The sequence below is a fragment of the Harpia harpyja genome, chromosome 3 (assembly GCF_026419915.1).
Source record: "Harpia harpyja isolate bHarHar1 chromosome 3, bHarHar1 primary haplotype, whole genome shotgun sequence".
Lineage (NCBI taxonomy): Eukaryota > Metazoa > Chordata > Aves > Accipitriformes > Accipitridae > Harpia > Harpia harpyja.
The window spans coordinates 6,359,211-6,372,364 of record NC_068942.1 but is presented as its reverse complement, the minus strand read 5'-3'; the positions used below and the strand labels follow the sequence as shown (position 1 = coordinate 6,372,364).

At 42.8% G+C, this 13,154-nt stretch overlaps 1 protein-coding gene across 2 annotated transcripts in view; it reads left to right on the top strand.

Annotated features, from left to right (window-relative positions):
• The window catches only part of METTL24 (methyltransferase like 24), a 49,013-nt gene that overhangs the window by 18,864 nt on the left and 16,995 nt on the right, over positions 1–13,154 (top strand). The window contains exons 2-5 of one of the 2 annotated variants that reach the window (XM_052781259.1): positions 805–907; positions 2,089–2,187; positions 6,009–6,148; positions 12,053–12,281. In XM_052781259.1, coding sequence (XP_052637219.1) covers positions 6,024–6,148; positions 12,053–12,281 — 354 coding nt within the window. In that variant the 5' untranslated portion in view covers positions 805–907; positions 2,089–2,187; positions 6,009–6,023. The remainder of the gene's footprint in view (positions 1–804; positions 908–2,088; positions 2,188–6,008; positions 6,149–12,052; positions 12,282–13,154) is intronic. The other variant, XM_052781258.1, reaches the window with a different exon arrangement.

The following is a 13,154-nucleotide window of genomic DNA, read 5'->3' as shown; positions in this document are numbered from 1 at the left end:
ACCTCATTCACGTGGTTAATTATAAGGATTTTTTTTTTTTCTCCTTCTTCCCCGTCAATTCTGTGCAGAGGGAATTCTTGCTGAATGGTGCCACAATGGCCACCCTGCAATTCCCCTACTTAATGAGCTACTTCTCACACAAATAGGTTTCAGAATAACTGGGCACAGATGTTTAGGTGTCTGGGGGAGGGGGGGGAGTTGCCTGAAAATGATTGTCGGTCTTCATTTCAGCTTTCAAGCCTGTTGAAACGGCAGCATTCCCGTCATTGCAAACGTTTTTCAGCCATGTGAACTGTGACTTATTCTGAAAGATTACAGGCATTTCCCTCCCCGGTGTGCACCTATCCTCCTGCTGTTAGCTGTTTGCAGGCTGCCTTTTGCAGTCAGCGGGTCAGGGCTATGTGCTGCTGCAGAGCTTGCTTGCTAGCTTGCTTCCACAGCTTTGTGCTGTGCAGGGTGTAGGAGCCCGCGTGTGCTGCAGGCAGCAAGTTTCAGGGTGGGAAATGCTACTTTTGTCTGCTTCTGGGGGAAAAAAAAAACCTCAAATGTCCTTTTCAGCATCTTCTTATGGTAAAAAAAAAAAAAAACAAAAAAACAAAACCAGGAAACCCTAAAGGAACAATAAACCTCATACAGACCTCCTGGCTCATGTTCACTCCAGACTATGTTTACTTAGGCTGCAAAAATATCAATTCATGATATCAGCTTAAGGCAAACGCCATCTGGTCTGGTGGTCCTCTTTAATCATCTTTCTTTTCTAATTTCACCTCTCTTTTTCTTTCCTGCGTTCCTCTATGGCGTCAGAGGATTCCCGCTGTCACCATGCTGGCTCTTCTCCTGGTGCCGCAGACCGGTCCTGTCTGGGGACTCAGCACCTCGCCTTTCTGGTCTGCCTCCATCCCCTCCGGTTAATTGCTATTTCCAAGTTTTCCAGGGCTTCATTTGAAATAAGGTTCTGTGGGAATCCCAAATGAGGTTCCTGTTTGTTTGGTATTTTATTGAATGTCAGCATGAACCTATGGAAAAAAAACAACCTATCCTGTTCATTATGGAAGCTCAGTTAGTCAGAGATGATTAAAGGGAAGCTTGATAATACCTGCCCAGCCATAGAAGTGAGTTTTGGAGCCCCAAGATGAAGAGTCATGAGGAATCGATCTTAATTTAGTACAACTTAACACCATGCTTGTATTTATATCTACTTGAGGGCAAGAGATAACATGTCTAAACTTCCCAGTGTGACAAAAGCGGGCAGAATTTGGAGAAGGTGGTGCAGATGGGAGCGCAGAGCCCCGTTGCTCTGCAAGCACGTGTCTGAAAGACCTCTTCTGTCCCACTCTATGTGGGAAGTGTTGCTGGAAGAGCTGACAGCATCCCCGAGGTTCAGAGCTGAGGGGACTCGTACGGAGTACAGAAAACATCCACCAAATCTACTTCCCTGGGGCTCTGAAAGTGAGGAGTGGTAGGGCTACACGTAGCCACACTGATGTTTTTTCAGAACTCTGGTGTATCTTGTCAGGCAAGCGTGGGAGAGGAAGAGGAATTTTCTCAAAGACCACAAGAAGCTTGCTTTTCTATCAAACCTTGATTTTAAAAAAGGAAAGAGATTGTTTGCAGAGGTTTCCTTTGGTGATTAGTGTTTGCAATCCAAGTTCTTGTTTCAGTGGACATTCAAGCAGAGATATGCAATAGATATAAAATTAAAATTATTTCACTGTTTTCAAATGTTTTGCTAGAGGATTTAGTTATTCAGATCTTAGTTTTCTTCATGCATTTCTACAAGCCAGGGCTTACTTGGGTGTCCTAAAGTAACCGTGTTGACACATGTATCCTGGATGAAGAGCCCTTTCTTTCTGAATTACCTACATCTGCTTTCAAAGCTGATCATGATAAATCATAGTTAGATGCTCTTTCACTGTAGTTCAAACCCTACTTTATTCTGAAATGACTTTCATGTGTACACAAGCCCCTAGGAAACTCTTTTTGTCTGAAATTAAATCTCCTTAATTTATTAGCCCTTGCATTTTATGCTTGTGCTGAGAAATGAATCTTGTTCCTCTAAGGTGTTTTTTGTTTTGCTTTGCTTTGCAGACTGTAAGATGGCACATTGAACTACAACCATGGGCAAGTCCAACTCCTTCCCTCAACTACGAGGCCTTGAGGTTCCTGAAGTACATTAGCACTTCTCAGGTAGGTTTTTCATTTCATTTCATTTAGAAAACAGTTTGCCTGGCACAGGCTGTTCCCTCTCAGATAAGGAATTAACGTCACACCAAACTTGTTTCAAAACTGCTTTATTTCTAAAGTTACTTAACCTAACAGTGACGGTCAACATGAATGTGAAGGTCAAAACACAGGGTAGAAAGAATGCATTAGTTCCTTGCTTTTTATTTCCAGATGCGTTTGTGTCCTGACAAGAGTACGATATGACTGAAATTCCAGACATGGTTGTCCTCTCCCATTCGCGCTCTCTTTCTCACTCTCTCTGACACAGAAAAATACAGACCATTCTGTAGTGAGAGAGCTGTGTATTCAGCCACTCCACCTCTCAATAATAATGTGATAACCAGGCTCATTTTAGCTAAAAAGGATGCATTTGAGATTCCCAGTAAAATGAGAACAAGGCATCAGTGCCTAGCTTGAACAAGTGGTCCCAATGGTACTAACAGAGTCCTGATACTTTGAGGACAAAAATGATGACCTGGAAAATCAGTGGTTTTATGTGCTTTTTCAAATCCAGATTGTGTTGACAGATACTTCCAGGGTTCAGCATATATGGAAATTGGGCCATCATATCTTAATGGAGGCATCACTTCTGCACAACAGCATTTATGCATGCATTTCCTGTAATAAAAAAATGGAAAAGGTGCTGGATGCCCACAGTTCCGACAGGGCGGCTGCTTTCCGTACCCAGGTCTTTCAGCAATTGACCCTTGAATACAGATTTAACTGCACCATCGCTTACACAGGAGAACAGCAAAAAGCCTCAGGTGCTAATGTCACTGAAATGTCATTCACATGCAAAATTCTTTGTTAATGCAATACTTTCAAGGCTGAGACGATATTCATTTGAAACGCATCTAAAAATACGCTGCTGTGCTGATGGTGTGGTAACTGGGAGGGTAGCAGAGTGTTCACTTATCCTCCAGCTTGCAGGTACCCCTGGCTAAACACTCAAGAAAATGACATCTCTGCCTCCACTCGTGCCAGCACTGAGAGGGCAGGAGGCAAGATGATCGTGTGGAGACAGCAAGAGATGTGTGTAGAGCTGCTTGTTTTGTTGTACAGAAGTTTAGGCTGTGGCAGGCATATTAAGCTGAAAACATCCTTCATCTTGGTGACTTAATAAACAGTGGCAGATGCTGCTAAACTCCACTAGTTGGGTCAAAGCCTACAAGGACATCAATTAGCAGAGAGTTTATTGCTTCTGACACACTAATCAAGAAGTTTCGTTCCCAGAGTAACTGACCCTCGTGGGGAGGACAAGCATAAGTGAAAAGAAAAAACTAGAGAAATCCTTGTTCGTGACCTGGCAGATGTTACAGGATTAATAACTGACAGGGTAACACCATGACTGGTATGAGCACTTCTGGAAGTGGGATCCTGCTTACGTAGATGAGCATGGGATCTCATTTTCCTTGTTTGCTGAGCAAGTGTCTACTAATTGCTGTGCCTGAGTTCAGCTCCCTGCCGTTAGTGTAGAATGGCTCGAACTGCTGGAGGGGGAGGATTCCATATCAGCAGGGTCGAGGTGTGGCCAGAAAAAGCTTTTTCAATGCTGGTTATCTAATCATCAGAAGAACCATCATACATGTGCTGTTGTTTGTGTGATAGTAGCAAGTAGAAGCCCAGAACAGGACGTGAGCTCAGTGCATCGGGGTCTGTAAATCATGCAACAGACTGGTGATAGTGCTAAAGGCAGAGTTCAGTTTTTTGGTTTTTGTTTTTTTTTTTTAAATTTTTGATAGCAACAGCTATTAAGTAGCAAGAGCTATTAAAATTGCTCCAAATTCTGAGTGTTGTAATTGCTCATAATACCGTGAGTCACTTAAGTGGCAGCATTGCAGAATCTTACTTTTCTGTAGAGAGCATATTATTCTTCTGTGTCTTAAAATTAGTGCTTGTTATTGCAATGCCATTTATTCCTTGATTGTTATGTGACTGAAGGGAAATGGGTGGTGGGGTGCAGTGTAAATCATTGCTTAAAACTTTGTGAATCCTGAGAGCAGCATGAAGAGATGCTATATTAGCTTTTATGAATTTTCCATGGGAATTATGAGCTGAGCAGGAGCTGGGAGGTGGTGATGCAGCGTGCAGCTCTTTGGATGTAATGCTCCAGATAATGACCCTTCAGAGCTTAAGCTTCTTAAAGAATGAGAGTTTTATTTACTTATTGTAAGACAAATGGTGGAGAGTGCCTTCCACAGCAAAGGCTGGGTTTCATTTTTCACTTTCACCCCCGTGTAAAATTGTTCCATTCCTGTGGTTCTAGGTGGAGCCAGACCTGTGCTTTTTGGTTGGGCTAAAACTGAGAGCTGAGCCTGGGCAGTCTGCTGTAGAGGAAGGAAGGAGCAAGATGAGAACAGTCACTTCAGGACTGATGTTTAACCTGGTTTTGTCTCTACTACTGTTATTTCCACCTTTTTTATCGTTGGGTTTCTGGCAGTGCCAGCTGCCATCCCTGCAGCCAGGGTTGGTACTGGGCCCGAAGAACAACTTTTCGTCATGTTGGCTCAGCTGCGTTCCTGCAACTCTTCTCAGTCTTTGCTTTCCTATCTGCGTGTTAGCAGCCTGTGCCCTGCAACCCCTGAATTTGATGGCAGGGCTGCACGTGGTTTGAAAAGTTCTTCAGCCACCACATGTAAGCTGATGCTGGTGTAGAGCAGCCCAGCCTTTCTTGGGCAGAAGTAGCCACAGCTTTGGTGCTTACTTCTGCTTCCCATTGCCTCTTTACCACTGCTACGCTGAGAGCTCTACAAATTGCACTGGCTTTCCATCGCCTGCTGTGCCCTGGCTCCCAAATGCTGGAAAGGCTGCGGCGCTCCCCAGCTCCATGCCTGCCTTTTCCAGAGCGGATCTGGAGGAAGAGGATGGTGCAGAATGGTGGGGGTGAAGCGCTGGCCCGAGCTGCTGGGCGGACAGGCAGAGCTGGTGCTGCAGGCAGGGACTCCTCTGTAGGGTGTCACTCGCAGGGCCGTAGCTCCGTTGGCTCAGTCACGGCTGTCTTTCGGCTGTTGCAAGCAGCTGCCCAGCTGCTGGCAAAGCTGACTTCGCCTCTCAGTTAACTGATTTTTGACCCTTCCAGGTTTCTGATGAATCCGGCACGTTTTAGTCCTTGCTTTCTTGGTCTTTACAAGGACTTTGACTTAGTGTTCTTCCCTGCAGGGTCTCTATCTCCTCCTTTTGCAGTGTTTTTCTCCTGGCTTTAGACTGCAGTGTCTAAGCCAGCACAGCATAGACACACGTACTATGATTCCTCTGTTTAGTTAAGCACTTGCTTAAATCCCTTTGTTGTTGGAGAGGGGATGTGTTGGGGTAATGATTAAATCCCTTCTGGAACTGAGATCCAGGACACTCTAGGTAAGGTATACAGCGTACATTGCGGTGACACTGCAACTTCTGGTTACAATCTTGAATCATGACATGATTTTAACATTATTCAGGATGCAGAATCCACTCCCAAGATTTGAGAAGAAAAAAATTAAACATTTTAATGTCGAAATACCTTTTTCTCAGGAAAATTGATTTTGGGGTATAGTACTAATACTTAATTATTTGCTTTTCAAACTGCATTGCTCTCTCGGGGATTATGTAAGCCTTAAGTTTCACCGAGCAGAACAGACGAACAAGGAAAAAAAATCATCAGATCTCCATAGCTGTGTATCAGATTGACAATCAGATTCAAATGAAACCAATTAACATTATTCTTGTTTCCACTCTTTCCCCAGAAGGCAAATTAAAAACAAATTAAAAGTCATGTCTTAAAATCACACATCCTTTGATTTCAACAGATTTCATGTGAACACATGAACCTGAACAGCCTGAGAGGGTACTCTGAAACTGCAAAGAAGCCCTGGTCGATCTGCCTTGACGAGAGGTTTAGCCTCATTCATCGAATCAGAAGCAAGCAATGCCGTCTCTATTCCCTTGGGTAAGTGCTCTCTTTAAAAGACAGCAGATTGTTTCATGACACCTAGCTTCAAAAAGCCCTATAAATGCAACACAGGCTGCAACAAGGTTGTCTTTTAAAATACAGACTTTGTTCAGGGGTGTTTGTTACGCGTTGATGTGCTTCTGTAAACTCTGTTTTTAGGGAAAAACCATTGTCCGTGAGGGTCTTTGTTTTCCTTTGCTTTTCTAATACAGTATGAAAACAAGTTGCTTACTGGTGGGTAGCGAGTGGTAGTTAACATAGAGGAAAATGGAAATTAATGAGACAAATTGAGAAACCTACAGCATCTTCCCTGAGCAGAAATGACTTGCATAATTGCCAGGTACTTCAGCAGCATTACTTATAAAACTTCATTAACTACTCCTGGGACAAAATAGTACATTTCCATATGAGAGTGTGTTTGCTAAGTACTTCAGGGGTGACATGTGCTGAAGGGATAATAATAAAGGAAGTTGTGGCTTTATTTCAAAATGTTTGTAGTGTTTATGATGTTTACAGCACTTGAGATTGAAGTTTTCACTCTTCACAGAACAAGTGCTTTCACAGGTAATAAAACCACAAATGCAGCCTGTTTCCCTGCTAATAAAACACTCTGCTTCCCGGGAGGATGAGGGAGGTCAGTTCTCTTGAGTCTATCAGGCCACTGGCCTTTTGCATTACCCATCAGCATTACGAGAATGATCACTGGGATCTGGAGCTTGTTTCACACAGATAACCACATGGCTGCTGCCTAATAAAGCTGTGTTTGCTGTTCTGGGAGCCAGCTTTAGGTTAGAGATGTATTGAAAGGCTTAATTCCCTTGAACCAGCGCAGTTTATTTCTGTGATTTTGCTGCTGTGGGTTTACAAATGGCGGATATCAAGGAACTGTGTCTGGGTGGCATTTCTCAGTGATTAGCACGTGGCAGTTAACACCAGCAATTAACGTAAAGTGGATGCAAAGTGCACTGCAGTTAAAGGGAGTGTTTTCTGTTAATTTGGGTGGGTTTGTATTTGGATTGAGTTTATATTGAGCTATAAAGACCAAAATCCTCAAAGGGTGAGGGGCACTCAGGTTTTGTTCAGCTGCATTGCTCTGTGGCAGAACAGCAACATGCCCCTTAGAGACAAATCACATACACAGAGAGCAAACTGCTCTTGACTGCTGTTGCTTCTTATTTTCTGAATGTTCTTTGCAATCTGCTTCAAATTACACTTACCTGGTTTTAATGCAAAATGTAGGTTTATATGATTTTTTTTTTCCCCCCTCATTTTTTTACGTTCCTGTGAAAGTTAGGAGAGATGCTGTGTTATCCTATGCTCAGGTCCAGACTTCATCTGCTTGACTGTAGTACTGGCTCGTTGCCTGAGGCTCCTTCTAGTAATCAGTAGGGAGAGGCATGCACATTCAGGTGGAAAATCAGCTAAGCTAAATAACGTTCTGGAGGTAGGTGTAGCTTTCCTTTGATTATAGAGGAAGTCTGGGATAATGTGGCTGCTGACTTTAGATGTCTTGGCAAAGTACTCAAAGTTCAGTGGAATTAATCTAGACTTGCCGTTCAAGTTACATGATCATTAATATTAGACCTGAGCTCCTGTATTATTAATGTCCCTCTTCCCTCTTACTACGGACCAAGAGTGGGTTGAGAACAGTATTTTTGTTGAATTGGCCAGTAGGGACAACGCAGAGTTAACTTCATCTGTGCTAGGAAATGCAGATTTGGCACAAAGCTGACCAGCACAAAGTTAACTTGCTAATGGTTTTGAACAAATCTGAGCTAGTGCATGTATACCAGTGCTTTATATGTGGTGCTGTTTTGGGTATGGTATGGGGAGCCCGAATGCCAGATTTTCTGTACCAATGGAACAGCAGGGCTTAGCAGAGATTGAAATTGATGTTGGTTCTCCCATCAATCATCAGATACACACGTGCAGTAAATACCCAACCATGATGCATCACATGAAACAGCTAAAGAATAAAAGGGAAATATTTGAGGTTAAGGAGGAGCAGTCTTCAATCCTCCAGTTTAGTTCTGCAGCCTTTGGAGCTTGTTACTGCACAATTCTTCTCTCAGACTCACTTCCTTTAGTTTATCACAGGCAGAAAAGTAATTTTGTTCTGAGTAAGACAAAAGTCCCCTTTAAACATTTTTGTTATCTCATATACTTCATAAAGAGCAAAGGGGGAGCAGCTGCTTCCAATGAAGAACATTCTCTGTGGAGAGGATGGATGGAGGACAAATGTGAAAGTTCAGTGTGAGTGTTACTGGGAATTCTGAATTAAATCCATATATCATTAAAAATGGAACAAAACATGCCGCTGAGGCTTTGCCTTCTTGAATGCTCTAGAAGAGGTTACTTGTGAATGGGAGCAAGCAGTGTCTGAAATGTCTGGAGATCTTTTTAGTATTAGTTGCTTCCACTGCTGGGAGGCAGCAATGTTTTTGCTTGGGGGACAGGATTTCCCAGTATGATACATAATTGCAATATGCATTAGTGAGCTCTAGTTATTAGTGCTAAATCTGCTTAGATTAAGCTAAGTCTGTTATAAACACCACAGGCAGGCACTCACGCTGGGATAATATAAATGAATAGGATTTCGGAAACTTACCAGTTGAGGTTTAAAGAGACTCGCTGCAATTCTGTATAAAAGCCCTTTCAGGTGGATCTTAAAGTGTAGGGGCTTTAGGATCCAAGCAGGGGATGCTTTTTTTTTTTTTCCCCTGAGCTTCAGAGCTCAGTTATCTTCCTTTAAGAAAGAAGGGGAGGAGGGGGAGCACAGAAAGGGAAAGCTGGACCTTAACATGCATGTTCTTACAGCTCTGTCCTGTGGTCCCCGTGGGAGCTGGAGTACCTGCGGTTATCAGGCTGGATCAGCTGGTGTCCACTAGAGCTGTGCCGGAGGAGACAACGCATCTTTTGTGCCACCTGCGCGCTTGCTGTGCTCCAGGATGACGCGGGGGCCAGTGGGATGCTCCGTTCAGTGCCAGCTGCAGCCCAGTGTTTATTCCGAGCGTGAGGCTCTGTGTACCGTGACCCTCTGCCAACCCTGGGAGCAGGGGACAGCCAAGGGACACTGCTCCCTGCTGTGCTGCGCTCTGTCCTGGGTCAGCGTCCCTGCCCTGCTGCCGGGGGGGAGCAGTGCCAGCCAGCCCTTCCTTCCCACTGGCATGCAGGCTCGGAGAGCCCATCCCGCAGGTGCTGGTCCTGCTGCTTTGAAAGCCCACCTCTATCCCTGCTGCAGGGGACTGTGTGCGTCTGCCGACTCTGTAACCGAGCCCTCTTCTCCTTTACAGTAAAAATAGGTCTGCGTCTTTAGCACTTTTTATCTTGCTGTTGCTGGAGGCAGCAGCTGCTCTCTCCTGACGGTGAGGAAGGGCCTCTCTGCTCTTTTGCGACCTCCACACCTTTCTTTTAAAATCATAGTCCCTTTTTAAGTGACACAAAATTTTTCTTTGGAGACCTCATTTGTTTACTTTTTTCATGCTGCGTTATCCCTTAGTGTGATCACGTGTGAGCCAGGAATTTTTCAAACCAGTTCTTTTGGAGATGACCCTATGTTTTTCTCCTAAATGTTTGCTGTTGGTTAGATCTCTCTTAAGGCATAAATTTGAGCTGTTAGCTAGAGTGCCAGAAGATATATCAGCACCTTCTTCACCCTCATCTATATATTTTTTTTTTTTTTCCTGTTCTGCACCACTGTGAACCTCCCTTTGCAGTCCACATGAATAGCAATCTGTCTGGAGGCAGCCTGGGGTTTGTCTACATCAAAAGCATCTGGCCCTCTGGATTGTACCAGCTGGTACGGTTAGAAGTGTGTCACGGACTCATGTGTCTGTCAGTCGCTGGTAGGCTCATCACTCTAATGCTGTAACTGTCCCCAACAATTTGCATGTTGTTCATTTTCAGCCAGCTTCTCATTCCTAAGGGATTACACTGGTCTTTGTTCATCAGTGTCCCTTCTGTAGAAAGCCACATGCAAACAAATATGTCGATTCACTTGGTTAACTTCTGAACTTTTTTCCTAATGTGTGTTGAATGTATTAAAAGAAAACTCCTCTCTTTTCCTCCTACACGGCTGTACAGGCTGGAATCCTGTGAAGTAGAGTTGTTCTTAAAAGGACGCTGGGCTGTTTTTGCAAACCCTGTCTCCTCCTACTTTCACAGGACACCTGAAGGGGAAGATGGTTAGAAAACCTTCTAATAGGGCAACATTATGCTGTGCTTAGCCAGTATTAGAGCAAGTGTTGTATTGGTAACTTCCAAAACATACGCTCTTCCAAATATTGTTTCATGAGTTGGATTCATTTTGGTTTACCAGTATGTCATCTGTGAAAAACATTTAGCGCTGGCTTAATGTTGTACTATAGCGTAGCATGATTTAAAATGTGTTGCGTTTTACATATTGATGCAAATAGCCAGAATTATTTCAGACTCGCACCATTTCTAAGGATAATTGTAGTGTGGTGTGGTGTAGTGTAGCAGGTGCTCTGACAGAAGCTCTAAGAGTACTGCCCTGTAATGGTTTGTGTATGATAGATAAATGCCATGCTTAAGAGTACATAGTGGATATTCTCAATTAGTACAACTGGTTGAAGTGCTGATTTAAAAATCTTGATTCGCTTCCCAGTACTACATGTGTGTATATCCAACAGCATAATTTTGATTAAGTTTAAGATTTAGTGCATGATTTGAACCACGTTTGGAACAAACTTGGAGGAGTAGGAATGAAGAGGACATCCTATTTTATGCAGTAGGGAAGGCCTGTGGTCCAGACATGTGATTGCAATGGTAAATACCAGAATTTTTTAGTTTTAGTGTACCCTGCATTGAACCAATGGACTGTAGGAGGTGGGACTATGGCACAGCCTTGTAAAGTACATCTCCTTGCAGAGACAGGGACTGAGACAACACTGCTGTATGATGGGGCTATTAATTTTTCTTCTTCTTTGGGGTCTTTGCCAAATTAGCAGCAATCTTTCTGTTAAGTCTGTGTAAAAACTCTGCTACTGTTGTCAAGGGTTCTTTTTAAATTTGCTTTTTTATCTGTTTCTTCCTGTGCACAGAGAAAGAGAGGCATTTGGTTCTTGTGTCTTGTCCCTATTGGTGGCCATTGTGGCTCAGCCTTATAACACCAGATTATAGACATGTTGGGAAATATGCCTGATTTTTACAAAACAGTATTGTATAAATTTTAAATGTATTTGCTCTTCTGCTTATGGCTTGGTTATTGGAAGTTTGTGCAGTGGGGACTAAGGAACATATTGTAATCTTGTCAAGAAAAAGTAAATTGAAAATGGAGTAATACATATAAATATAAAATATGAATAGAGGAATAATGACAGCTCAAAGGTTCTAACATTTAATTTACTTTCTTATAAATGGTGTCAACTTCTGAATTAAGAAGAATCTTTTTGGGAAGGTTATCAGCCTGTCTAAAAGTGGTTTAGTTCTTGCCTTGAAAGGAGCCCTTCTTTCTAATTGTATGCAGTATATTGCATTGAGCTTGAAGTTTCTGGTGAGGTTAGTTCATCCAATCCACTCCAGTGGTTTCATTCTATAAATGAAAAAATTCATTAAAAGTTTCTTAAGGTCGATTATGAATGTGATATTGGGGAAAAAACACATGTTCCTTTAATTTTCCTTTAACTTCTTATTCCGAATCTTCAGCAGGTGTTATTGTGGACCCTTAGCTTTATTTCTGGTTATCTTGGCAGAATTAGGGTTAGATTGTGCTCAGTGCTGTGGATATATCCCAAGAAGGCACACAACAGCTCCTCCACTTTGCTTCAGAAACAAATAGGTTGGCTTTTACCTTCTTTTACTACGAATCCTCAGAATGTCCTACTCGCTAATAGTGCTTTTAGCAGCATTAATAGTTACATTTTTTTTGTTGTTTCGTAGGCTAGGCAATGATGACAACCAGTTTGAGATCAGCATGGCCAACAGCGGATGCGAGGTGCATCGCTTTGACCCCAGCATCAAGTCAGCACACGTTCAGGAGGGTCGGCACCTCTGGTATCATCGCTTGTCCATTGACTGGAGGGATCCCAATCCAGCCATTGCTGCTCATAAACTTCACAGCAACACGAAGAAGCTGGGCACAGTATTGAATGAATTTGGACACCAGAAGGTGAGGACTTGAGGGTCAGGTTTCTGGCTGCAGGATTAGGTGTTGGGAAAGCTGCAGAACTTTCTCCTTGCTGTCTCAGGAGTTCGGGCACTTTCCAAGGTTATCTCCTGACAATGGGTCGGTCTTCAGCAATACTTGTAATGCATTTCTTTTAGGGGTGCCTTTTCTGTCTTGCTTTTTCTGTGTGCTGATAACAGCCACCTTGATTTTAAATCACTAGCTATATACGAAATACTTTCCTTCTCCCTTCCTTCCTTTTCCCTTCAACTAGCTGGTGACGTTGGGTGCTAGTATTTTCAGTGCTGTGGAAGTTCTGGTCTTTGCCTGAGTATGAGCAGTAAAGTACTCATACAGCCAAGTTTATAAAGAGAAAAAAAAATATTTGCAACAATAATTAGAAGAGAAGAGGTAATGGATGGGTTGTTTACATTTTCAAGGTCATTGGTCCTAATTACAGTCATCAACAACAAAAACATCCTGTTTTGAAATTGGCAGGAATCTGTGGTTTTTTTTACCATTTCCCAGTTTGTTTTTAAGGAACCTTAAAGACATCAGAAATCTTCAAGTCTCAAATAACTGTTGCCAGAATACATTTGAGGAAGCTCCTTAGGTTGCTTTTAAGAGAGTTTTTCCTTCAGAGGACATACAAGCATGAATTCAAATGCTAATGTACTTCATTGCCTGCAGCTAGTTCTGCTTGTCTTTGTTTTTTAAGAAATAGGCAGCCTGAGCTAACGAGGAGCTTTTCTGCAAGATTTACAAAGCAAGCAGTGCAATGTTTGTTTGGTTTGTTATTATAAAATGCAAGATGTCCTTTTCAGTTCACTTCTTGCTTTTCTTCAGTGTTTTCTTTTGGTTCAGCTCTACTGATTG